Source organism: Osmia lignaria, chromosome 5, assembly GCF_051020975.1.
Source record: "Osmia lignaria lignaria isolate PbOS001 chromosome 5, iyOsmLign1, whole genome shotgun sequence".
NCBI lineage: Eukaryota > Metazoa > Arthropoda > Insecta > Hymenoptera > Megachilidae > Osmia > Osmia lignaria.
This window is the reverse complement of record NC_135036.1, coordinates 3,190,322-3,215,774: the sequence shown is the minus strand read 5'-3', so window position 1 is coordinate 3,215,774 and position 25,453 is coordinate 3,190,322. Positions and strand designations below refer to the sequence as shown.

The window sequence follows — 25,453 nt, the reverse complement described above, 5'->3', positions numbered from 1 at the left end:
TACTCATAGTATGTATAAGTAATACAACGGGTGGGAATATAGTAACAGTAACAGTTTCAACGACGCGTCCCGTTGGAAAGATTTGTTCGTGCGTTGCTCTCTAAAAGGGCAATGCTACGATGAATACTATAAAGTGTTTTGTGTTCTTGTTCACAATTGCAAGTAATTCATTTATTTCTGCGTGTAAGTACATTCCCTTACCGATTGTTTATAATTTTAATTCGATTATTATAATAAATTTTCTGCATTGATTCAGTGCAGCCAAGCCCATTTCACAACATGGCGTAGAGTTAATGAATAATAGGTTCATTGAGGAGGAATAAAGTTTAATATTTAGTAGTATGAATGTATACATTTTCATATAATTAAACATTTGTATTTTTTCTAACTTAAATACAATCTGATCAGACAGTTGTAGAAACTTCAACTCTATGTTGTCAGAGAAGCATAATATTTTGCACTGATTATATAAAATATAATTCCTTAATTGCATTAATAAATCAATAAGTGCCTTAGTAAATAAAATCCAAATATTACGTAAGTTTAAGTAATTAGTTATAATTGAATAATACATTGTATTTGAATTTTTAATTAGATGATGAATGTAACGAACCACTTTTGGATAGAGCTCACTTAACAGCAACTACATCATTGTCTGAAAGAGGACCGAATAATGCCAGACTCAATGGTAAAGTTTTTTTGTGATTCTCCTTAAATTTTAAATTGCACTCTTTCATAGATATTTATTTAATTACATTTTCTACCTTATTTCCTTAAGTATAGAAATATTTCATTCTGTAGTTTTGTTGCTTGTTGTCTATACATTAAGTTTTGAAAAAGTATGTAACCATCAGTATCTGTTATTAAGATTGCTTGTTTCCAACTTTATTGATAATTATACTTAATAACAATACAGGTAGTGTATTATATATTACTTATTTTTTAATGAAAATAGTAATCATAAAATCATAACAGAACCCAAGTTGAAAAGGTGTTGATCTTTTCACCGTCCACACCCACTTTAATTAAAAGAATTTCAGGTCTAAATTAAGTGAATTACACTCACTGACTCATTGCATAGTTATTCTGTACATCTAATTTCTTTAGTAACACTTGCTTTTAAATTGATAAACAAAATAAATATTATAATTTGTGAATCAATAAAAGAAAGTAATATAATTATCTTATCTATTTGCTTCAGGTGGATGCTAAATAGCCTGGTATTTTTAAAGACAAGATTTTTTTCAAAAACAGTTTAACAGAAGGAAGCAGATCAGAATTTATGCATTAAATAAGATTCGCTTAATGGTAAAGAAAATGTTTCAAACTATTAGATGGGCATTCAATTGGAAGGAATGGAATCCAAATGAAAAAGACTTTGCACATGCAATTTCTTGCATACAGTTAGAAGAGAAAGAAAGATTAGGCAGATTTATGTTTCGTAAGGATGTTAGGGCTTCTCTTGTAGGAAGATTGATGATGAGAAAATTTGTTAACGAATATGGACACATTCCATACAATAATATAGTATTTACCAGAGATATTCATAACAAACCAGTTTTAAAGGATTTATCCTTGACCTTAAATTTCAATATATCGCATCATGGTGATTATACAGTTCTAGCCGGTGAAACAAGGAATGTAAAATTAGGTATAGATGTAATTAAATTAGAGTATACCGGTGGTAAACAATTGTCTGAATTTTTTCGAATAATGAGCAGAAATTTCACGTCTTCAGAATGGAATGAGATAAAAAACTCAAACTTAGACGAATTGGGACAAATTAGTATGTTCTGTAGACATTGGGCTTTGAAAGAAAGCTATTTGAAAGCTATAGGTAAAGGTATTGTTACTGATCTTGGAGAAATTGATTTTAAAACAAATTCACTGCTTATAGAAAATAGTATTGTAACTGATACAATTTTATATATAAATGGCATAAAACAACAGTGGTTATTTGAAGAAACGTTATTGAATTCACAACATTATGTTGCTGTAGCATTACAAGAAAATGAAAGTGCACCACGGTCACAGAACAATCTTTTTCGCACCATAAATAGCGATGAACTTTTAGCAAATACTGTCCCCATGTTTCCGCAAGATTTTGAATATGCACAAAATTATTTAAGAAAAGAAGAATACCCATGACTTTGTATTTTGTATATTATATGTATATTAATGTATAATAAAGGTGTACAGATATAACAACTCTATGTGAATTTAGTCTCAGTGAGTGTAATAAAATAGTTTGAAATACAAGTATAAATTTTATTTTACCTTTTTATGAAGTACTTTATATAGTAATAAATATACAAACCTGTTACTATTATATATTTCCATTTTTGTGCAAGGCTAAGGGAATATTCTCTAAATAACATAAAATCTTGTAGGTTCAAGTTTTCTTTTAAGAAGTACTGCTTGCAACTATTTTAATAGGTTTCCAAAATAAGATTGAAATATTGCAATTTATGCAAAAATAATTCAGATATTAGCTAGTTCATAAATAACGTTATATGTAAATTAATTTAAGTGACAATTACCGTAGTATTTAATCTTTCAATGATTCTACGACTGCTTTCTTAAGTTCATTTTGAGTTGCATGCATGCGTATATGTTGTGGCGTAGGCGGAAACGCATGGACAGCTAGCAGCTCAGACTTTGGTCAGTACCTTATAGTCGACCTGGGTCAAATAATGAACATCACAGCCGTGGCGACCCAGGGGCGAGCAGTTCAAAATGAGTATGTTATGGAATATGGTATCAGTTATGGTACAAATGGCCTGGACTACGTTGATTTCAAAGAAGAAGATGGTAATATTAAGGTAAACTGATCTTTTACAACTTTTGAATCAGTGTCTGTGGTAACATAGCTATAGTCCATCAGGGGATTTGTTAGAAAGGTATACGCATTTAATAACTAATACGAAACTAATAACTAATTTCTTGCATTCCATTAATGTAAAATTTATAGCTTAGAATTAAAACTTACAATTAGTTAAACACTTCAGCATGTAAAAATGGTGAATGATTTTTCATAGTAATTTATTACAAGGATTTACAGGTAAGTACTGTTTGCATGTTTTCTGTAAATGTATAGTTCTAGAATGCTTTTTTCATTTATAGAAATGAATACTTAATTAATTAGTAGCTAGAACTTCTTAACGCATCATGTATGTATATCATAATTTCTAAATGTTCCATTTATGAAAGTATCTATACTTCCATAAATGTATTATAAATATTAAAACATGTATTTATTAAAATAAATGATAATATCACACTCATTTAATTACATGACACAAATCTTTCTTCCACTTATCTGCTTTGCTTCTACTCTTTTTCTTTTACACATGGACATGGGGCTGGGCTTTGCAGGAGGTTCTACGTGGTCACCAGAGCTTAGCAGTTATGATCAACATCTTACTGTGGAACTGGGGGACAGATATGAGATTCGCAGCATTGCCACACGAGGTCGTGCTCATACTAATGAGTATGTGACAGAGTACATTGTCCAATACTCTGATGATGGGCAAGCCTGGGCCAGTTATGAAAGTCAGGATGGTGTGGATGAGGTATTAATAGAGATACTGATTATAAGAAAACGTAGAACTTCTATAAAAAATAATCATTTATCAATATAAATTTCATTCAAAATGTAATACATATGCTACAATATTGTAGATATGTAACACAATGGTTTTTTTATTCTGTACATATCAAAATATTTCTTTATTTCTAAACAATATGAATAATTGTTTATTGGTGGAGGCACAAACAAAAATGATAAAGTTATCTTAAGATTTTATTATTACTTTTCTATTTCTCATTAGTAATCAGCAATCTATTTTTAACAAAGATTTTCATTCAAATTGATTCGCTGAAGAATATTACAGTGATCAATTTCCTGTACTGTACATTCTACCTTTAATAGAATGTCACGCATCTCTTTTATGTCTTTGCACCTACAATTAACAATGCTGTACTAACATACTTATACAAAAGAGCATGCTAGGTACCTACTCATTAATACATATTTATTTCTACTTACTTCTATGCATTAGAATTTTAAACATCAATGTTGTATTTGTAACAAATATGTATAACTAACTGAATATCAAAATACTTAATTCTGAATATTTTGCATAAATAATTACAGCAAATTTAACAAAGATTTCATTATCTCAGACATTAATAAAAGAAAAACATTTATTTTTCTTATAGATGTTTAAGGGTAATGTAGATGGTGACACCATAAAACTTAATAAGTTTGAAGTACCAATTATTGCACAATGGATTAGAATAAATCCAACTCGATGGAGGGATAGAATATCATTAAGACTGGAATTATATGGATGTAATTATGGTAAGAGTGCAAGTTACTTATAAAGAATAAATTAAATCATTGAAAGTTTTCAGGTTTGTAAACAATTTCTTTTTTATTTCCAGAGTCTGATGTTCTTTCCTTTAATGGATCATCTCTTTTACGATATGATTTGTTGAGGGAACCAATAGAAACTGCTAGACATTTTATACGTTTCCGATTTAAAACAAATAACGCTGATGGAGTTCTGATGTATTCTCGCGGTACACAAGGAGATTATATAGCTTTACAATTAAGAGATAATAGAATGTTGCTAAATATTGATCTTGGATCTGGTATTATGACAAGTTTGTCTGTTGGAAGCCTTTTGGATGACAATATGTGGCACGATGTACTAATATCGCGTAATAGAAAAAATATTTCATTCTCTGTTGACAGAGTATTAATTAAAGGAAGAATAAAGGGAGAGTTCCATAGGTTAGATTTAAATAGAGCAGTAAGTAAATGGAACCTGTACAATACAGTTTGCTATGTATTTAAATATATATAATAATATTATTTAATATAAAAATATCTATTTAGCTTTACATAGGTGGTGTGCCTAACAAACAGGATGGATTAGTAGTTAATCAAAATTTCACAGGATGCATAGAAAACATTTACTTGAATTCAACAGGCATTATTCATGACTTGAAAGAAACAGAAATCACTGGAGAAAATTTAAGATATTACAAAGTGAATACAATTTATAGCTGTCCAGAACCACCTATCATTCCTGTTACATTTTTGACTCATGGATCATATGCTAGACTCAAAGGATACGAAGGAATATCCTCGTTGAACGTGTCTCTTACTTTCCGAACATACGAAGATAGGGGAATCATTTTGTATCATCAATTTACATCACCAGGTTATGTCAAGGTTTGTAGATTTATTTCTAACAAAGAGAACTACCCAAGTGTAACGCTCATTTATTAGTGAAACTTTGCCACCTTGTAGAGCTTGTCGAGCTGTACACGCCTATATGTACCCCATTTTGGGGGCAGACGGCTAATTGTTTAAAAGATATTAACAATTAAAGTTAGTTACTCATTGTCAGTGAAATTCTGAAGTATGACAAACTCACACATACAAACGGTTAACTTTGCGGTAAAACGCTTGACTCGCAATCTAAAGCTCTATGATTCAGTTCCTTGATTCCTATGATTTTTTTTTTCTATGATAATTTTTATGTAATAGCAAAAAAAAAAATGTTGGGAACCGAGGATCTCTAGATGTAAGTCATGTGTTTAACCGCGGAGCTAACCATTTGTATGTGTGAGTTTGTCATACTTCAGAATTTCACTGACAATGAGTAACTAACTTTAATTATTAATATCTTTTTAAACAATTAGCCGTCTGCCCCCAAAATGGAGTATAGGCGTGTTCAGCTCAACGAGCTCTACAAGGTGGCAAAGTTTCATTAATAAGTAAGCGTTACACTTGGGTAGTTCTCCTTCTAAATAAAAATATATGTATTTAATACTTTTTTATATTTATAGCTGTTCTTAGAAGATGGTAAACTAAAGGTTGATATTCAAACTAAAGAAAGTCCACGAATAATTTTAGACAATTTTGATGAAAATTTTGACGATGGTAAATGGCATCAAGTTATCTTAACAATCTCCAAGAACAGTCTCGTTTTAAATGTTGATGGAACGCCTATGAGGACTAAACGTATGTTAGAAATGACAACTGGGCCAGTGTACTTAGTCGGTGGTGTGACTGGAGTGGAAAGCAATCGAGGTTTCGTTGGTTGTATGCGAATGATAAGCATCGATGGTAATTATAAGTTACCAACTGATTGGAAGGAGGAAGAGTATTGTTGTAAAAACGAGATAGTTTTCGATGCTTGCCAAATGATGGATCGTTGTAATCCAAATCCATGCAAGCACTCTGGGATTTGTCGTCAAAATTCTGATGAATTCTTCTGTGATTGTGCCAATACAGGATATACCGGAGCTGTTTGTCATACTTGTAAGTAGATATACATTACTTATTTAAGTTTCAAATACTCCAATGTAAATTAATATTTCATTATCCTTTATACAGCTTTAAATCCTCTCTCATGTGACGCGTATAAAAACATCAATTCAGTTAATCAACGAGCAGATATCAAAATAGATGTCGATGGAAGTGGTCCATTAAAACCATTCCCAGTAGTTTGTGAATTCTTCACGGATGGACGTGTGAGAACGATTTTACGACATAACAATGAACGCATGACACCCGTAGATGGGTTCCAAGAACCGGGTAGTTTCGTCCAAGATATTATTTACGATGCAGATATGGATCAAATTGTAGCTCTTCTCAATAGATCCATGAGTTGTAGACAGAGAATTAGTTATGAATGTATACATTCTAAACTATTTAATTCACCAGGTAAGTTTAGTGTAAATATGAATAATCCATGTACCAGTATTGAATGATTATTAATATTATTAGTAACACTTTTGTAATTGCAGTACCACAGGGGGACTATTTTAGACCAAATTCATGGTGGGTTAGTAGGAATAATCAAAAAATGGACTATTGGGGAGGTGCATTACCTGGTTCGCGTAAATGTGAATGTGGTATCCTTGGAAATTGTGCGGATTCTACTAAATGGTGCAATTGCGATGCTGACTTGGATGGTCCTCTCGAAGATAGTGGTGATATTACTGAAAAAGAATATCTTCCTGTTAAACAATTACGATTTGGTGACACTGGTACACCAGTCGATGACAAAGAGGGTCGTTACACTCTTGGCCCTCTTATCTGTGAAGGTGATGGTAAGTTGAAGAAATTAAATCAATGCTATGCATGTGAATGAGAAAATTTAATTCATTTTAAATTGTTTGTAAGGTTCTAAATTACCTTGGTTGTCTACCAAGGTAAAGTCAGGTAAGATACAGTATGCGTTTAGATGTAGTCATTTGTTTGCAACAGTAATTAGCAAAATGTATTTAATAATTCCCACACATTTGTATTAACCCGACAAATTTGTAGTTACCTTTATCACTTGTGCCCAGATATAAAAGTACATATTACATTCCACTGTAAAATAATCGAACGCTCTGTTTTATTGTAGATTTGTTCATGAACGTAGTAACATTCCGCATTGTTGATGCTACTATCAATCTACCAACCTTTGATATCGGTCACAGCGGTGATATCTTTTTTGAGTTCAAAACAACCATAGATGACGCTGTAATAATTCACAGTAAAGGACCTACGGATTACATAAAGATCTCTATAGTCAGTGGAAACCAGATGCAATTCCAGTATTTAGCAGGCAGTGGCCCACTCACCGTCAGTGTGCAAACGTCATATAGATTAGCTGATAATCGATGGCACTCCGTGTCTGTTGAACGAAATCGTAAGGAAGCTAGAATCGTAGTTGATGGAGCATTGAAGAACGAAGTGCGAGAACCTCCAGGACCAGTGAGAGCACTTCACCTCACATCAGAGCTTGTAGTTGGTGCTACAACAGAATACAGAGATGGTTACGTGGGTTGTATCAGAGCACTTCTGTTGAATGGTCAGTTGCAAGACTTAAGAACCTATGCACGCCAAGGCCTGTATGGAGTTTCTGAAGGTTGTACGGGCAAATGTGAAAGCAATCCATGTCTTAACAATGGTACATGCCATGAAAGATATGATGGATATTCCTGTGACTGTCGTTGGACAGCATTCAAGGGTCCTATTTGTGCTGATGGTATGTAAATAGTTATTGTATTGTAAAAAATAATAATGTTTGGACATTATTTTGTATAACGATGGAATTCTTTTTTTATAGAAATTGGTGTTAATATGCGCCCCAGTTCTATAATAAAGTACGACTTTATGGGTAGTTGGCGTTCAACGATTTCTGAGAATATTAGAGTTGGTTTTACAACGACGAATCCTAAAGGATTTTTACTTGGTCTTTTTTCGAATATATCCGGAGAATATATGACGATCATGGTTTCAAACAGTGGACATTTGCGTGTCGTCTTCGATTTCGGTTTTGAACGTCAGGAAGTTATTTTCCCCAATAAACATTTCGGTTTAGGACAGTATCACGATGTCAGAGTAGGCAGAAAGAATTCGGGGGCGACTCTGGTGTTGACGGTAGATAATTATGAACCAAAAGAATTTAATTTTAATATCAAAGCTTCTGCTGATGCACAGTTCAACAATATTCAGTACATGTACATAGGAAGAAATGAATCTATGACAGAGGGATTTGTTGGTTGTATATCTAGAGTAGAGTTTGATGATATTTACCCTCTGAAACTATTGTTCCAAGAAAATGGACCAGGAAACGTTCGTTCTTTGGGTACCTCTCTTACAGAAGATTTCTGTGGTGTAGAACCTATCACACACCCACCTGATATTATTGAAACTCGTCCGCCCCCTCAGGTAGATGAAGAGAAAGTTCGGGCTGCTTACAACGAAACTGATACAGCAATTTTGGGAAGTGTTTTAGCTATTATTATTATAGCATTAGTGGTAATGGCAGTACTTATAGGAAGATACATGTCGAGACACAAAGGTGAATACTTAACGCAAGAAGATAAAGGTGCTGAAATAGCACTGGATCCAGACTCGGCAGTTGTGCATTCTGCTACGGGCCATCAAGTTCAAAAGAAGAAAGAATGGTTTATTTAAGTACGAATTTATTCTATACTATCATTAACGCTAGAATATTTATAGATAAAATATGCTTATAAGTGCACTTTGAAGTGTCATACAAAAGATTTTATAAAACGAATAATACGAAACTCCCTTTTCACTATGTAAAAAGATTATGAAGGCTGCTAAATTTAATAATGTAATACAACAAGTTTGTCGAATCTTATAACAAAAAATATCAGACTGATACAATGGTAAGGAAATTTTCCTTAAAAGATTGAGCATTGGACGTAGAAGTTTGTATTTAATTAGTGTTTAATATTAGTACGCAATATCAGTTTATTGCAAAGATATTTCACAAGGAAATTAAAGTAATTGTTTATATATTTGAAGATTTTTTTTTTCTTTATTTGGTTTTATTCTTTAAAGTGAAGATTACCATTATATTTGTATGATTAAATTATTAAAATTATATTTTTAAATTTATTCTGATACTTAGTACGAATTATCATATTGATAGCAAATTACTAAAACTAAGAAGTAGCAAAGAACTATTTACAGACTGTTGTTATTTTAGATTCTGAGGTGCATAGATATTTATCATGTACTTCTGTAATTTAGATCTGACAGTACAGCAGGATAGTAATACGCTAAATACTTGTTTTATTTTTACATTTAGTTTTTTTTTTTAAATGAGAACAATTATTCATATTCCCAAAATGTCAGTACCTTTATTTTTAATATTATTTGCCAAGTTATGTTAACAATCAGTTGAGTATGGATCGTATTTTCATAAAATCTAAGTCTTTGTGTCTCGTGTACAAATTGTGTTACCTTTTATCAACGATAAAAGATTACTTGTATATACAAAATGTCCGAACTTCAGAACTTCTGTTGCATGTAAAATACTTATTCTGTTTTTTTGTGTTTTTTTTTTTTTTTTTGCGAAAAATATTTTCAGTATTATTTGTAATGCTTACCGTCCAAAGTGCATTTTAATTTTTTGTATTTATTTTGTTTACATTTGTTTATTATGTATTACAGATATTTTATTTCTTCTTTTAAATTTTAATAATCCGAATTCACTATTGTAACCTAACAATAATCTAGTATCAATAATATCGTATACTGTACGTGTAACAGTAAGAGTGTACATACGTCATTTTTATACAAAGCAAAATGTTTTACTGTAATAATATGGCAGTGTATATTTTATATACTGTATTCAGCAGAACGCATGTACTGCTCAATAAAAATAAAAGTCTTGACTATGACTTTGTAACAATAATTCCTTCAAATACAACTAATTATGCGAATTATGTAATTTGTAATGATGCAAGTTTTAGGAGGTTGCCATGATTATATTAAAAGATTAATTTTATACTTTCATATGTGTTACTAAAAAATTGAAACTTATAAAGTATATATACAGATCTATGAAAGAATTAAAAATTTAGTAATTAAAAGAACTATATTGTACATAATAAAAGTGAACCATAAGATAATTTTTTTAAACTTAGATTATAAAAATATGCAATTAAAAATAACAAAAAATAGGTCATGCAATAATTTTAACGATAATATCAAACTGTATACTATTAAACTTTTATTCAAAACAAAAGAACCATTGATTTGGGAATATTCAAATGTTTCAATACAAAACTATTATTTAAATTTTTTGGCATGTAATGTGTTTCGCATATATTTTAAAATATAATTATATAATCTATATCCATAATACACTAGTGTAACTTTAATATAGTACACACGTTTTGAAATGTATCTCGTATCTTTTTTTTTTTAGAATAAAAATTGTTTGTCAGCCTACCACATGTACATACAAATATATTTTCATCATTAAAGATATTGTTATCGTAACATGAATGATAAAAGTTAATCAGTAACGGCAGACGTAGTGCTACTACTTCTACTAGTAGTTGCACTCGTTACTTGTTTTGCCACGGAATCATATAGGCAATCGTTATCTGCTAAAAACGAAAATTAGCAAATTATAGTCATCGAAATATGAAAGAATGTATGTTTCTTATTACCTGATTCATTGTCGCTGATATCATGGGGTGAAAATCGGCAACCTCTGGCTAAGTAGGATTTTAATTTTCCAACACTAGCTAAGATTAATCCTAAGAATGGAGGTGAAGGTTTTAATGGTCTTGATAAATATTCCGGATGGAATTGAGTAGCAATATAGTAACTATGTTCTTTTAATTCTGCTATTTCCATACGTTGTTTGTCCTCATTATGGCCTGAAGAAAGGAATAAATTAATTTTAATTTTTATAATAGTAATAACTATTACATTAAAAATATCAGTCAGTAAGGGATTTTTTTTGTTATTTACCTACAAACTTCAGGCCAGCTTCTTCTAAAGCATCAATATATTTTGGATTAATCTCATATCTGTGTCTGTGTCTTTCTTCTATATACTCCTTATTATTATACAATTGTCCTATATATATATATATATATATATAAAATATATCATTCTAGACAAGATTTTCGGAGTAAAAGACATGCAGTAAATTAAGTTTAAAAAATATTTTCTTACTAACTTATAATAGAATTATCGTCTGTAAATATAGTACGTCTTTTTCCAAGTCTCATGGTACCACCCATGTGACCTGGATTATGTTCTGGCATGTCTATAACAAGAGGATGATCAGTTTGCGGATCAACTTCTATGCTATTGGCGTCCTCAATGCCCAAGACGTTTCTTGCAAATTCAATGACCGCTACTTGTAACCCCAAACAAATACCTAAATACGGCTTATCATTTATTCTACACCATTTACATGCTTCCATTTTTCCTTGCATGCCTCTTTTGCCAAAACCACCTGGTACTATAACGCCACTATAAGGAGCATAAGCATCATTAAAATTTGAAGTAAATGAGAATCAATGACATACAATTCTGTGAACATAAATCAAACGCTTACTTGCTTTTACAAAGTTGTTGCCAAGCTTCGTGATACAATACAGGATCTGTTGTTTTCATAGTGTGTTCTAAATTATCAGCCTCTATATACTAAAATCATTATAATATTATAAAACTAATCAATACAGGAGGAGTATAGTAGAAATATATTTAAAATGTTACCGTTAATTTAAGTTTATAACCAGCTTGAATACACGCATGTTGCAATGCTTTTGTAACCGATGCATAGGAATCTTCTAGTTTCGTATATTTTCCTACTAATGCAATATTCACTTCCTTTCGTAAGTGATCAATACGGTCGGCTAAATCTCTCCATTTTCGCATAAAACATCTTGGTCGTGGCATTCCAATATTTAATTGTAATCTTTCATTTAAGAATTCAATGACCCCTTGAGATTCCATTAACAGAGGTACTCGATATATCGATGATAAATCATGAACAGTTATGACCTGGCAAATAAAAATTTTTAACTAGCTTCCCTTAACTATATTTATGACAATTTTAACAAAATTAATGAGTTCCACCTGTCCTGGAGCAACGTGACAGAAATTTGAAATTTTTTCTTTCACAGAATCATCTATTGGCTTTTCTGATCTACAAACTATGAGGTCAGGTGATAATCCTAAACCTCGTAATTCTCTCACACTGGACTGAGTTGGTTTTGTTTTTGGTTCTCCTGTTGATCTTGGCTGAAAATAATTGTTTTTAGAATAATATTTCCACTGCATATTTCTTTTAAATAGTACTTTAAGAATTTTTACTATACTTCACGTGTCTATAAATTTTTACAAATTATATAGTTCTATAGGCTAAGAATAAATCAACTTGGCATCAGTACAATGTCAAGGTCTAGAACAATGAAGGAGAGTTATTCAAATAAATGAGGTTCATACTTGTGGCACTAGGGATACATGAGCGCAGCAAAAGTTTTCTTTTTTCACCCTAAACTGAAATTGTCTAAAAGCTTCTACAAATGGCATTCCTTCAATGTCTCCTATAGTTCCACCCAATTCAATAATACATACCTACAATTGACAAAATATAAATCAATTTACATGTTCTTTTTTATATACCATAGGCTATATTAACTTATGTTCATTTTAAACAATTATGATATTACATCAGGCTGATCGCTATTTTCTGTTACCGGCTGGTTTGCAACACGTTCAACCCATTCTTGGATAGCCTCTGTTATATGAGGTACCACTAAAATTCAAAGGAAACATTGCTAATACTCATTTTGCGTTAGCCTTCCCAATGGCATAGATTTAGAAGTTGAGTATCTATACCTTGAACTGTTTTTCCCAAATAATCACCATGTCTTTCTTTTGAGATCACATGTTGATAAATTTTCCCTGTAGTGATATTGTTGTCTCTATGTAAAGTAACATCTAGAAAACGTTCATAATTTCCTAGATCAAGATCTACTTCTCCACCATCATCCAAAACGTATACTTCTCCTTAAATGCAATAAATATTAATAAGACAAAAGGTATATCTAACAGGAATTGATAACACTATTTACAAAATATGACCATAATTCTTCCTATAAAGATTAATTTCTGATAACCTTCAATATTCTTTTTTTACTTTGTTAAATTAATCTCATCAACTATAGTAGTAAAGAAACAAATTTATTTTAATCATATGTGTATATACACATACAATTATAATTAATCTCTTGAAAATTTATTTATTTTTATACTCTGTACTGATGCATGTAATACTCTAAACTTTATTGTAAATATAGTCCTAATTACTTTATCTGTAAAATAACTAATTTTATTAGCTAATATACCATCTGCTCAGGTAATGAACATATATTTAACCAGAGAAACTTCTGCAGTGAACAAATTAATACTACTTAATAAGAAGGTAACATATGTATTAAAATCCATTACTTTAAGTGAGAAATAGAAACGAGTTTCTTTCAATTTTTAAATTGAATTTTGACCAAAAAAAATGCTAAAGATACAACACGTGACTGCAAAGTGCGCCACAGTAACAGAATAGCTTCTAACACCACATGGTTATACGCAATGTCAAAGAAAAACGCTTTCCTGGAATTGATTTAGATGAAAAAGAAAATAAAGAAAATATATTTTCCATGACATACCATGTTCATACGGGGAGAAAGTTCCAGCATCTATATTTATATAAGGATCTATCTTAATAGACGTTACCCGAATACCGCAGTGTTTAAGCATAGTACCACAGGAACTCGCAATAACACCTTTACCGACTCCACTTATTACACCACCAGTTACTAAGATGTATTTCATATTTTACGTGATAATTCTTTCACACTAGATGTGTCTATTGATCCGTGCTTGGCTTTTGATGCACGTCGGTTATTCAAAGTTTCTTGATTTTATTGAATGTTATTCAGATCCAATGAGAATGTATCTCTTCTTAAATATGTGAACATACACTGGCAGAATTAAAAGATTTAGCGCCACTATGTTACACATTCTTCATACACTAAAAAAACAATATAGTAAACTGAAGTTTTAGAAATATAAATATATTCAAAATTTTTTTATAGTTGATAATCTATCAACTGTATATTAATTGAAGAAAATATTTCAAAATACCATCATTTAACGGAAACAATACATAATCTGAGGCAACAGTATTTTTTATTAATATAAAATGATATTTTATTATTATGGTATTAATATAATATAATATAGTAAAGTAGAAACTTATTTAATATTATTAATAAAGGCGTTAATAGAAAAAAATGATATTGCATTTGCATATTTATTGGCTCAAATATTTCATAAGTATGATAAAAAAGAAATATATTTTTGTTCTCTATCTAGAAACATTTAGTTAGTGGTGGCGTTGATTCCGCGCAGAAAAGTATATCTTATTTCTTATTGTCGCAACCCCCAACTGCAAACATGGCTGAGGTATGGGTCGTAATTTTGATGAAAGTATCTAACAAAATCTTGTTCATCTGATGTAAAAACATATATACAGATATCATAGAATAAATTTTAGGGTTCTGTTTTAACTTAAAGATACGATATTACTGTATAAATGTAAATGTTTTTATACATAATATAACCTATTTCTCATCCTGTCATGTATGATTTTAGCAAGAAGAAACCCAGAAGAAGAAGAGGACTTTCCGAAAGTTCACTTTCCGAGGAGTTGATCTCGATCAACTCCTGGATATGCCAAAGTAAGTATTGTTTCACTTTAAAAAAAAAAGTGAAGTAATTACAGGTTATTATAATTGAAAAATGTTAGAGTATACCATAAGTTTTGTGCAAACTATTCAATATAAATATTTGTTTTAGTGAGCAGCTTATGGTGTTGATGCATGCTCGTGCTCGTAGGAGATTTTCTCATGGATTAAAACGAAAATCTATGGCTCTTGTAAAAAAGTTACGTAAAGCAAAAAAGGAAACACCACCAAATGAAAAACCAGAAATTGTTAAGACTCATTTGCGCAACATGATCATAGTACCAGAGATGGTTGGTTCTATCGTTGGTGTTTACAATGGCAAGACGTTCAATCAAGTTGAAATCAAACCAGAAATGATTGGTCATTACTTGGGAGAGTTCTCTGTTACTTATAAGCCTGTCAAGCACGGTAGACCAGGTATTGGTGCTACCCATTCTTCAAGGTTTATACCACTCAAATAATTTGTACTTTTAATGTCAATAAAATATATTTGAAAAATAATATAGTTTTTCTTGTATCCTTTACACAACCCTATTTTATTTTCTAAATGAGTTCTTTGTATAATATCAAATATTTGTATGTAAATATTTTCTGATAATTATTTGTAAAAATATGTAGGAAGCAGATATTATAAAAATGTATCATTATAAGTTTATATTGAAATACATAAAATTTGACATGATTGGTATGCAATTATTTTTTATATAAAATGATGATTAATCATATTCTAAATATACGATTCATTGAAAATCTGTTCGATATAATAATCAAGTGCTGTAATTTTTTTTTTATAATTGTCAAAATAAAAAAAAATGTGACATAACGCGATTAGAATTGATTACTGTAGCGTTACGATCATCTGCAGTTCACATGGTGTCTTACCGGTTGTGTTACCGTAAAATAAAACATTTCAAATATGACGAAAGAATTGACTGATAAAATATTGAATTACTTGGACGAGCACGAAGAAGTAAATTCTCTTGATTTAGCAGAAATTTTAAAAGAAAATCATCAAAAAATTGTTGGAGCAATTAAAAGTCTGGAAACAGTTGGTGATGTAAGTTTAAAGAAACTTGAATTTTATAACTGCACAGATTTAATACTTATGGATTGTCGGATTTTATATATTAAATGATATAATTGCTTCTTTTAATATCATGTTCATTATGAATATATGATTAGATGAATCCATATGCATTTAATCTTTTCCCTAACCCTGAAAACTATACTTATGTTCATTTAATTACCTCTCTTTTAATAAAAAACTATAGAAATTGTAAATGTCACCATGATTTTCTTTGTAGTTGATTACCACTAAACAAATCAGTGACAGAAAATGGGAATTAACATCGGAAGGACAACACATAGTGAATCATGGAAGTCACGAAGCAGCAGTTTATAAGGCAGTTCCTGATGATGGGATACCTCAGTCTAAAATCATGCAATCGATACCATTTGCAAAAATTGGATTCTCTAAAGCTTTGACTGCTGGTTGGATACAAATTGATAAATCCAGTACACCTATTATAAAAAAAAAGGTAACTTCTATAACAGATGTTACACAAAATGATTTAAAAAATCTTGCAAATTTGACTGATCGTCAGAGAAATGACTACAAAAAAAGAAAACTTATTCAAGAGATGTAAGTTGTGCATACCATGAATATACAAATGCTGATCATATTAGATATGCCTAAGTAATTTATTATCAACAGAATTATTAAATCTGTACAATTGGGAAAAGGAATAAATTTTTCAAGAAAAGTTGAGAAACTAGAAACAGAATTGACTGCAGACTTATTGGTGAATGGTGCTTGGAAAGATAAAAAATTTAAACCATATAACTTTGAAGCACTTGGTGCTGCTCTTGAAGTAGGCCACTTACATCCTTTATTAAAAGTTAGAACTGAATTTAAAAAAATTTTCTTTGAAATGGGGTATGTAAGAGAAAAAGTAATTTTAGGTACTGTATTCTAACACTTTGTTTTACTTGTATTTCTACTATTTGTTTTCTAGGTTTACAGAAATGCCAACCAATAATTTTGTAGAAAGTTCTTTTTGGAACTTTGATGCATTATTCCAACCTCAGCAACACCCAGCAAGAGATGCACACGACACCTTCTTTATATCTGGTAATTTTATTAATAATTTCATTAAAGTGATATCTTTACAAAGGTAGTGTATCAATATTTTTACTATAGATCCATCTCGTAGTACAAATTTTCCAATGGATTATTTGGAAAAGGTGAAAAAAGTTCATAGCGAAGGAGGATATGGATCTTTAGGATATTGTTATGATTGGAAAATAGAAGAGGCACAAAAAAATGTACTTCGTACCCATACAACTGCTGTCAGTGCGCGTATGCTTTTCAAACTTATGCAAGAGGTAAATGGATTAAAAATTGTAGCATTTCATAATACCAGCATGATTATAAAATTGTATAAATATATTCTAGGGTGATTTTAAACCGGTAAAATACTTCAGTATAGATCGAGTATTCCGTAATGAAACCCTGGATGCTACACATCTTGCAGAGTTTCATCAAATCGAAGGTGTAGTCGCTGATTACAATCTCACATTAGGTGATTTAATAGGAATATTGTACGAATTTTTTAAGAAACTTGGTATTACACAGCTTCGGTTCAAACCAGCGTATAATCCGTACACTGAACCGAGTATGGAAATCTTCTGTTACCATGATGGTCTGAAAAAATGGATAGAAATCGGTAATAGCGGAATGTTCAGACCAGAAATGTTATTACCAATGGGGTTGCCTGAAAATGTGAATGTAATTGCTTGGGGATTGTCGTTAGAAAGGTATGTATATTTAAACAATGTCTATATATTTCATAATAAAAAACTTCCATTTTTTTTGTATAGACCAACTATGATTAAATATGGGTTAAACAACATACGAGATTTAGTTGGACCAAGGGTGGATATGGAGATGGTTTATAACAATCCTATTTGTCGATTAAACAAGTAAATATCTTTCAAAACATTCTTAAAGTATTTTTGTAAGTAATTATAATGCTGGAATTAAAACATACACGCCTTAATTTATACATTATATATGTTATAATTTATTGAAGCCCTTCGCATAACTTCTTTTAGTGTTTAATGTATAAATTATTAATGAACAAGTATATCAATTAAATAAATGAACAAGTAAGACAAATAAAACATTCTTCTAACAGGATTAAACGTGTTCCTCTTCAAGAAAAGGAGGTTGAAGACAGAAAGCAACAATTATACAAGTACGAAAATAAATCCTGTGCAGTTAAACAATCGGGAAAATTGGAAAAACAAAAACTCATTATATTTTGTGATCCGAAGCATCCAATTAAGTTTATCGAATCTTTCTGTTACTTCATAAAACCTTATATCAGTATTTCTGTAACATCCCATATACATTCTAGCGTTCAACAGTTACCAAATGATTTATTAACTTTTTGTTCAGAATACCAAAATTCGAATGAAAATGCTGTAATTCATTTCACAGTAATATGGAAGGCAATTGGAATTGATCCAATAATGCATTTGTCGGGTATGCATCAGATAATGGGTGAAGTGAACATAGCACGATACATTAATCGTCTAATTGAAAACGCTTATCCACATGTTCTACCTTACGAAAGTAAAGGCGTGTTGTATGCAAATGAAATAGACTACTATTTAGAAAAGATTCACAGTATCTTGCATGCAAATACGTGTAATGATATTCGTAAGAAGTCACGTTACATAATGGGTGAGAATATATCCATCGTGGATATTCTTTTGGAAACATTGGAAAGATCTAAACAATGACAACATAAATAACGTAAAAATAAAATTTTATGAAAATGTAATAACTTATTTTTTTAAATATTGTACTTACATATATCTATTAGTATAGCTAATGGATAGGTGTCAAATTATTTTAATAGATTGTCAGTGTAGAATACCGACATTATCCATTGTATGTACCAATTAAATTTTAAAGGATTTCTAGTTCAAACTATTCACAGTAGATGGCAATGCAATTATCTTCGACAATTCTGGCACAAAATTCGTATTTGTAAAATAAATGTATACTTTTCATATCAGATTTAGATTGTGTATAGACCACCCTATACTTACTAAAACCATTGATTTTCGTTTGATAAACAGTAAAATGGTCTCAATGAATCCAAGAAGAAGCAAGACCACCATTAATAATTCTATAAATGATCAAAATGATGTTTTAAAGATTGTAGTTACTGATGGAGCCACAGAACTCGCACTCGCGTTTCTGAGTAGAATATTATATGACAAAGTTTTTGGAGAACATCAGTTAGTTTTTATTAGCATTTTCGATTTCAAGGACAAAGCGTTGTTCCTGGAGCCTGTTGCGATTGAGCTCACCTCTTTTAGCCCCAGCAATCTGCACGGTAAGTTTCAAAATGCTAAAAGCTCTTAAGATACCAAGAATTCATGGTAGTTAACGATTAATGCTTGCAGGTATTAATCATGGTCATAATCCATCAGTCCAATTTAAGGATGCAGATGTTGTAATTTGCATTGGCCTTGCAAGGGAGTACGAGTTCACTGAAGATGAATACACGGATCCATTTTTTAAAGACTACATTCTGATTTCAAAGTTCTATGTATTATGAATAATTCTATGGTATGATTTTCTACATTTAAATCTGCTTTCCCTCTTATCGTAGGGTCAAGCTATAGAAAACTATGCGAAAAGGGATGCAAAAATTATTGTGATTGGAAACATTGCTGCTACAATTATATCCAAATATGTGAAGTCTATTCCCTCCACTAACATAACTGCCATATCAATGTTCAATTTAACTATTACTAAAGCTTGTGTATGATTTAATCTATATGTATGAACTTGATCAGAATCAAAATCAAAGTTAGATTCATTTCAGATTGCTGCTCGAGCAAAGTGTCTTCCAACAGAGGTCAAAAACGTGATTATATGGGGCACGAATAACAAGTTCAACTTTTCTGATTGTAGGTACATGTTCTTCACAGATGGAAGGAGTACGCACAATAATTTTAAAGTGTGGCTACGAAACACTCTTCCACAGGTATAGAAGCGCTTCAAGAAATGAAAAATAATGAGATAAATTTCACTTAAGTTTGATACTTATAGTTGCAAAACAGACAATGATAAATTAAATTTCAACAATTTAAAACAAAAAGTGTATTCTCTATAGCTTTTGCAAAATATCAGTAACAGACCATATTGCGTTAGATCAATGGCATATGGATTGGCTGAACACTGTAAAATCTTATGGAATGACACCCCAGAAAATGAATGGACTTGCATGTCAGTTGCATCTGATTATTCTTATGATATCCGGTCTGATATATTCTTTTCATTTCCTGTGATTTGTAAGAATCGAAATTATGAAATTGTACAGGTATGTAAATTTGCAAAAGAAATACTTGCTCAAGTATTACGGAATTATGAGAAGTAACATTGATTTCAGGATCTGGTTAACGATGAGTACATTCAAAAATACATTCACAAACTGAGCAAATTCATTGCTAGAGAAGTTCATGTTGCTCTTAAAATCTGTGGTTTAAGAAAGCACGGTTAAACAATAGCGGTCAAGACATATTCTTTTTTCCATTCGTTTAAATACATTGCACTATCTACGTATTTTTATTATGTTTTTACAAGTTACATTTATTTACAGGTTTCCTTTGACCACATAACAGTTATAACTTTAGGATGTATCTGCTATATAGATACATAGAGCCATTATTTGTGCATTATTACATTCTCATAAAGCGCAAGATCTTATTAAAGAAAAAAAAAAAAAAAACATTAATTCACTTATATATTCACTTTATCAAATGAAAATTATTATCTAGTATTATAATTTAACAAAACTTGAATAGAAAACAAAGAAAAATAATTCTTCTTGCGTTCCACTTATTCTATAAATGCTATAAATCTAACTATTTAAATTTCAGAATTTTACAACTCTTCTACTCAACAAAACTTTATACATATTTTAAAATAAAGCTTCCCAACCACTTTCAAATTTGCGTTTCAGAGAATAATAAATAGATGGGATAGTGGAAAAAGGATTTCAGAATGAAACTCAGAGATCCAGATACATGACTTGTGTTGCAGAAATGGCTCCACATGCAGCAAGGGTGCTCGCCACACACACCACCGCTGTGGTGGTTCCAGATTGGCTAACTATCGTTCCCAAACAGCAGGAGAGTAGAAATTGCGCTAGGAACACCATGGAGGAGACGATTGCCACGTCTGTGCCAAGACCACGGACACCTCCGCTTTGAATGGCTTCACCCTCTGCTGTCACCTCGAACTGTAAAGTCAACTAATTCAATTTTTTGCTCGATACACGTAATTGCATTACGTTATCGTATTTTATTAAATTATTGCCACCACTAAAGGGAAACATTTTGAAGGTACCAATAGGAATCAGTTATTGTCTATAGTACAATAAAACTCTTCTTGTATTTGAAGAGGAATCACTGCTTCGGTCATTTGTATAAAGCGTGCGTAGGGAACTGATGATAAGGAAAGGCTGATTGCAAATATTACTCACAGTCGACGAGGCGTGATAATGTGCAACTAACAAATAGGGCATAGTGAACAACGTGGAGTACATAACACCAGCGGTCCAAGAGAACACAATTACTCCCACGGGATGTTTTGTCAACGCCATCATCATCATTCCAGTACTGTAGAATAATAGCCCGCAAATGTAAACCCTTCGAGCTCTGTGAAAGATATAAAAACATTGTATAAAACTTGTTCAGAAAAATGAACAAAACCGAGATTTTCAGGCTGCTTAATATTCTTACTTATAGCGTTCAATTAATCTTTCAATAATTAATGAATAACATGAACAGGAAAGGGAATACATAGACATTCCCCAGCATCCAAAACGAACACCACTTTCGTAGAGTTCTCGTTCTTTACTGCCATCCGGTGCCTGTAATTGCAAATTAAATTCATCTAATTTTCAATTACTAGTAGTTTACAAATTCATATTGTTGAAGTCAACCTGTGGATCACCCCCATAAACAGCTTCTCCAACAAAATCGGTGAAGTAAAGAGAGTAACAAACATGGGCCATCCAGCAGAACAAGTTTGTTAAACACACCATGCGAAGACTGTGCGGCATGTACACTATAGAAAGAAGATATTCCCTTAAAGTAGCTTTAGGATTTCCTTCCATATTCTCGTCAAAATCAGGTTGAATATAATTGTTTCCTTCTGTTGTTGAATCTGGCATCATAGGTACTTGACCAGCCCTCTTTTCTGATTCCTGTACTGGAAGAGGTTTTAGAACAAATTCCTGTCCAACAAAAATAATCAATAAGAAAATAAAACATTTATTTTTCCACTTGTAAAATTGACTTACATCTCTTCTTGTAGCAACTTCTTGATCATTTTCCACTGTTCCATAAGATGCGCATTCATCTGTGGTGATTTTATCATACTCCTTTTGTTCATCACTCTTTTCTTCAGATTTCTGAACAAAATTAAGAGAAAATTAAAGAATTAAATTAAATTTCCATGGATGATTAATGAACAAACCCTTTGTTCTTGGAGTTGCTGGTATTCATCCCTTTCTAGCAATTCCAAAGGGATCTCTTTGAAACTGGTGATGGTACAAGATACACAAATAACGAAGATGATGGTAATTAATGTAAACGTGGCGTGAAGATGTCCACCGAGCATGACACCTATTGCTGTGGCATCCCAATTTATTCCACCCAGCCCGTACCCCATAAAACCCCCTAAACCTGCCATTATGGTGAACGTACTTAAACCTCTTGCATGGTCCTCTGCAAATAAAGGAATTTTTTAAATATTATTTCTCTCCTTTTATTGGTGAAAACTTAAATTTGGAATTTAGAAAAATTTATTTTAATAACTGAAAATTGGTGGATTCTAAAGTTTTGTAGTTTTGAAGTTTCGAAATTGAACGAGGCATGTTCGTACTTCATTAAAAGCGATACGCTAACAGAAACGTCGCTTTGAATGAAATATTAAGTTGGAGATGCATAGTTCGGACCAAGACACGATAAGCTCATTTACTTGCCAGGTGTGGTGACGTCGAGTAAATAAGCTCTAGCCGGACTCTGACAAGCATCCGCGTCGAAATCGAGAAGAACCGTGCCTAAAATCGTGAAGAAGATTCCCCAGGAATGCGATGGGGGTTTAATTGAATCTTCTTTTGGTTGTTTCGCTGTGGTTCGATGCCCAAGCGGAACGGTATAGTTAATGTGAGTCGATGGTGTATCTCCGAAAGCGTAACCCATGTCTTCGCCATTTGGAACTAGTATCAATCCTTCGAAACCATAGAAAAGATTTCATTGCATCTTCGCTTCGCTTTATATTTAATGAAGTTTTCAGTTCATTTTACCGATTAACACTCCAATCGCTAGCAATAAAATAAAGGGTCTTCTTCTTCCGTATTTCAACCTGCACCTGTCGCTCAAACTTCCCAAAATCGGTGTAACAAAGAATCCAATGAGAGGGCTGAGGGCCCAAACGAGGGTCATATGCTGATGGTCCACGCCGATTTTTAATAACGTGGGCGATACGAATGCTGTTTCAGCTGCGTAAGAGAATTCTATTCCCATAACAGCCGCGGATACACGTACTAGTTCGCCTCGTGTCTTTTTTCTATAAAAACGGGTGATCGTAGGTGAATTTTCTAAAATCCTCTATAATATTTTGTATTTTTCAAGAAAAATGGTAGGAGTCGATGAACAGGAATTTTCCAAAAAATTACCTATAAACATGTGCATAATCGTCCAAAGTTCTCTCGAGTTTCGGTGGTCCACGGAGATGGTTCAAAACCCCTTCGATACCTTGGTCCAATGGTATCCCGTTTTTCCACTCTTTCCACACCTCCCATTTCTCTTTAATTTTATCACGAACGCCGTGCACCCTTCCAGCGAAACCCTCGTACTCGTGTAATTTATCCACCATGGTAAACTTGATTAATTTCACACAAGTTTAATTAAAAAGTCCTGACCGTCATCGCGTCGAGTAGACAGAAATAAACCACATGTATCGAACTTCCATGTATCGACACGTGTACACAAGTATATTTTTTTATAAATTCTTGTTTCGTTGATAATTAATAGTGCTCGCATATCGTGGATAAATTCTAAGCGTCGTCCATCGTATTCGACTGGCGGTTGAATCGACTCTGAGAGGGATGCTTTCGCGTGGAGGGTTGGGGGTGTGCTTCGTCGCCGAGACGCAAGACACGACTGACGACCAAGAAGCTTGCGACCATGAAGAAAGCTTCAACGAGGAGGACATCTGCTTATTGGAACTTTCAGCATTGTTCGTTGAACAGTGTATAGGTGTTCGGTGATTTGTGATCTCTTGGGAGGTTGATCAATTAGTTGGAGTGGTAAAATGTTTAATCCTAGGACGGCGGACGGCGGACCACGGAGAGAGCCGTAATTTTTTTAAATTATTATTATTATTTAAATTTCACACTGTTCCTTTAATAGAAAATGAAATATGTACGGTGTTAGATTAAAACTGGGTTTCTCTCCATGGTCCGGCAAGGAGGTTCAAATATTTTCCTATCGCAATTAGTACAAGGACTTTGTTTCGTTATTTAGCTATTGCAAAGATATAATTAACGAGTTAATTATTGCAATAATACTAATAATAGAAAATCTGAAAAGTATTGCTTTCTACAGTGTCGCACGCAGTTCTTAGAAGTATTCTCCTGGGTTCTTCTCAATATAAAGCTCGTCTTTTCATCCGAGCTGATGTAAAATGAGCTTCTCGTGTACCGAGAAAAACCTACTTGTTTCAGTGGCTGCTCGTTAGTGTTGATTAAAATCAGTTCGAAGAAAACATTGGACTTGGAAAAGAACAAGTAATTAAATGAAATTTCTATAGATTCTTCTATAAATTGTTCACCGATAGCATTAATCAGGTAATTTAATAATAATTTTCGTTGTCGAGATTGGTCAAGAGCCACTCATTGCCTATCACCGAATTCTTCAATCAATATCAATCATGACCATTCAAACAATATCACTTTGTAAGATATTGTAAATATATTCTGAACAGCACTCGAGTGTGTTTGATTATTTCATTATCTCATCATGCTTTTCACGTGTCTTTATTATTTGTATTATTGATATTTTTGGAAAACTTCAAATAAAGGTTGTCATTTCATATCGTACACGTATCATTATCTGAATACTTGTACATACAATCACGGTCGCAACGTGTGTACACAGGATGAGCACAGAATGTTTCAGTAAACGAAGCTTTTCAACAAAGCTCTTCCCACTGATCGTAGATGTAATTTCCGCCGCGGAAATTGCACTTTGTCGA

The 25,453-nt window shown here is 32.1% G+C and overlaps 7 protein-coding genes across 10 annotated transcripts; 5 read left to right on the top strand and 2 right to left on the bottom strand.

The window, feature by feature from the left end:
- Positions 1-22: 22 nt before the first annotated feature.
- Positions 23-9,896, top strand: Nrx-IV (neurexin-4). 2 transcript variants are annotated; one of them, XM_034336548.2, is made up of 11 exons: positions 23-183; positions 596-688; positions 3,376-3,572; positions 4,222-4,363; positions 4,447-4,817; positions 4,904-5,242; positions 5,863-6,337; positions 6,413-6,742; positions 6,826-7,131; positions 7,431-8,057; positions 8,139-9,896. In XM_034336548.2, exons 1-11 carry the CDS (start codon positions 120-122, stop codon positions 8,990-8,992), a joined length of 3,798 nt encoding a protein of 1,265 aa, XP_034192439.1. In that variant the 5' UTR covers positions 23-119; the 3' UTR covers positions 8,993-9,896. The 2 variants fall into 2 exon arrangements, with proteins under 2 accessions (XP_034192439.1, XP_034192438.1); XM_034336547.2 differs by lacking the exon at positions 3,376-3,572 and adding an exon at positions 2,626-2,822.
- Positions 136-2,238, top strand: LOC117609870 (L-aminoadipate-semialdehyde dehydrogenase-phosphopantetheinyl transferase). The gene is made up of 3 exons (XM_034336619.2): positions 136-183; positions 596-688; positions 1,202-2,238. Exon 3 carries the CDS (start codon positions 1,306-1,308, stop codon positions 2,146-2,148), a length of 843 nt encoding a protein of 280 aa, XP_034192510.1. The 5' UTR covers positions 136-183; positions 596-688; positions 1,202-1,305; the 3' UTR covers positions 2,149-2,238.
- Ctps (CTP synthase) lies at positions 9,861-14,370 on the bottom strand. Of its 2 annotated transcripts, none has more exons than XM_034336568.2 (11): positions 14,026-14,370; positions 13,199-13,369; positions 13,030-13,115; positions 12,803-12,934; positions 12,434-12,598; positions 12,071-12,358; positions 11,910-11,998; positions 11,526-11,824; positions 11,315-11,422; positions 11,008-11,220; positions 9,861-10,941 (listed from the first exon to the last, which is right to left on the bottom strand). In XM_034336568.2, the coding sequence occupies exons 1-11, from the start codon at positions 14,189-14,191 to the stop codon at positions 10,850-10,852; spliced, it is 1,809 nt and encodes a 602-aa protein (XP_034192459.1). In that variant the 5' UTR covers positions 14,192-14,370; the 3' UTR covers positions 9,861-10,849. The 2 variants fall into 2 exon arrangements, with proteins under 2 accessions (XP_034192459.1, XP_034192458.1); XM_034336567.2 differs by having other exon boundaries at positions 9,861-10,944; positions 14,026-14,369.
- A 309-nt stretch (positions 14,371-14,679) lies between these two features.
- RpS15 (ribosomal protein S15) lies at positions 14,680-15,606 on the top strand. The gene is made up of 3 exons (XM_034336630.2): positions 14,680-14,824; positions 15,014-15,099; positions 15,218-15,606. The coding sequence occupies exons 1-3, from the start codon at positions 14,816-14,818 to the stop codon at positions 15,564-15,566; spliced, it is 444 nt and encodes a 147-aa protein (XP_034192521.1). The 5' UTR covers positions 14,680-14,815; the 3' UTR covers positions 15,567-15,606.
- A 309-nt stretch (positions 15,607-15,915) lies between these two features.
- Positions 15,916-19,190, top strand: alpha-PheRS (phenylalanine--tRNA ligase alpha subunit). The gene is made up of 8 exons (XM_034336563.2): positions 15,916-16,162; positions 16,410-16,747; positions 16,820-17,041; positions 17,121-17,236; positions 17,306-17,490; positions 17,561-17,922; positions 17,986-18,087; positions 18,303-19,190. Exons 1-8 carry the CDS (start codon positions 16,022-16,024, stop codon positions 18,910-18,912), a joined length of 2,076 nt encoding a protein of 691 aa, XP_034192454.1. The 5' UTR covers positions 15,916-16,021; the 3' UTR covers positions 18,913-19,190.
- LOC117609857 (malate dehydrogenase, cytoplasmic) lies at positions 19,057-20,875 on the top strand. 2 transcript variants are annotated; one of them, XM_076688463.1, is made up of 7 exons: positions 19,057-19,173; positions 19,255-19,514; positions 19,585-19,730; positions 19,794-19,946; positions 20,010-20,171; positions 20,301-20,507; positions 20,577-20,714. In XM_076688463.1, exons 2-7 carry the CDS (start codon positions 19,259-19,261, stop codon positions 20,685-20,687), a joined length of 1,035 nt encoding a protein of 344 aa, XP_076544578.1. In that variant the 5' UTR covers positions 19,057-19,173; positions 19,255-19,258; the 3' UTR covers positions 20,688-20,714. The 2 variants fall into 2 exon arrangements, with proteins under 2 accessions (XP_076544578.1, XP_034192477.1); XM_034336586.2 differs by having other exon boundaries at positions 19,172-19,514; positions 20,577-20,875.
- Positions 20,876-21,197: 322 nt separating this feature from the next.
- On the bottom strand, positions 21,198-24,621 carry lovit (loss of visual transmission). The gene is made up of 9 exons (XM_034336564.2): positions 23,874-24,621; positions 23,502-23,764; positions 23,178-23,426; positions 22,670-22,920; positions 22,494-22,604; positions 22,134-22,427; positions 21,931-22,061; positions 21,672-21,846; positions 21,198-21,428 (listed from the first exon to the last, which is right to left on the bottom strand). The coding sequence occupies exons 1-9, from the start codon at positions 24,071-24,073 to the stop codon at positions 21,198-21,200; spliced, it is 1,905 nt and encodes a 634-aa protein (XP_034192455.2). The 5' UTR covers positions 24,074-24,621.
- Positions 24,622-25,453: the final 832 nt, after the last annotated feature.

Bases quoted from the DNA above. Each gene is read 5' to 3' on its own strand.
- Nrx-IV (XM_034336548.2), top strand. From the start codon at position 120: ATGAATACTATAAAGTGTTTTGTGTTCTTGTTCACAATTGCAAGTAAT. The intron at 3,573-4,221 runs GTATTAATAGAG...TTTTTCTTATAG, and splicing joins GTCAGGATGGTGTGGATGAG to ATGTTTAAGGGTAATGTAGA. The intron at 4,818-4,903 runs GTAAGTAAATGG...ATATCTATTTAG, and splicing joins GGTTAGATTTAAATAGAGCA to CTTTACATAGGTGGTGTGCC.
- LOC117609857 (XM_034336586.2), top strand. From the start codon at position 19,172: ATGTATACTTTTCATATCAGATTTAGATTGTGTATAGACCACCCTATA. The intron at 19,731-19,793 runs GTATTATGAATA...CTCTTATCGTAG, and splicing joins TTCTGATTTCAAAGTTCTAT to GGTCAAGCTATAGAAAACTA. The intron at 20,508-20,576 runs GTATGTAAATTT...CATTGATTTCAG, and splicing joins GAAATTATGAAATTGTACAG to GATCTGGTTAACGATGAGTA.
- Ctps (XM_034336567.2), bottom strand. From the start codon at position 14,191: ATGAAATACATCTTAGTAACTGGTGGTGTAATAAGTGGAGTCGGTAAA. The intron at 12,599-12,802 runs GTATGAACCTCA...AATTATTTTCAG, and splicing joins ATGTATCCCTAGTGCCACAA to CCAAGATCAACAGGAGAACC. The intron at 10,945-11,007 runs GTAATAAGAAAC...TTTCGTTTTTAG, and splicing joins TATCAGCGACAATGAATCAG to CAGATAACGATTGCCTATAT.
- RpS15 (XM_034336630.2), top strand. The intron at 15,100-15,217 runs GTAAGTATTGTT...TATTTGTTTTAG, and splicing joins CAACTCCTGGATATGCCAAA to TGAGCAGCTTATGGTGTTGA.
- alpha-PheRS (XM_034336563.2), top strand. From the start codon at position 16,022: ATGACGAAAGAATTGACTGATAAAATATTGAATTACTTGGACGAGCAC. The intron at 16,748-16,819 runs GTAAGTTGTGCA...TATTATCAACAG, and splicing joins AGAAAACTTATTCAAGAGAT to AATTATTAAATCTGTACAAT. The intron at 17,042-17,120 runs GTATGTAAGAGA...TTTGTTTTCTAG, and splicing joins AAAATTTTCTTTGAAATGGG to GTTTACAGAAATGCCAACCA.
- LOC117609870 (XM_034336619.2), top strand. From the start codon at position 1,306: ATGGTAAAGAAAATGTTTCAAACTATTAGATGGGCATTCAATTGGAAG.
- lovit (XM_034336564.2), bottom strand. From the start codon at position 24,073: ATGGTGGATAAATTACACGAGTACGAGGGTTTCGCTGGAAGGGTGCAC. The intron at 22,921-23,177 runs GCAAGTAAATGA...CTTTATTTGCAG, and splicing joins ACTCGACGTCACCACACCTG to AGGACCATGCAAGAGGTTTA. The intron at 21,847-21,930 runs GTAAGAATATTA...TATCTTTCACAG, and splicing joins AGATTAATTGAACGCTATAA to AGCTCGAAGGGTTTACATTT.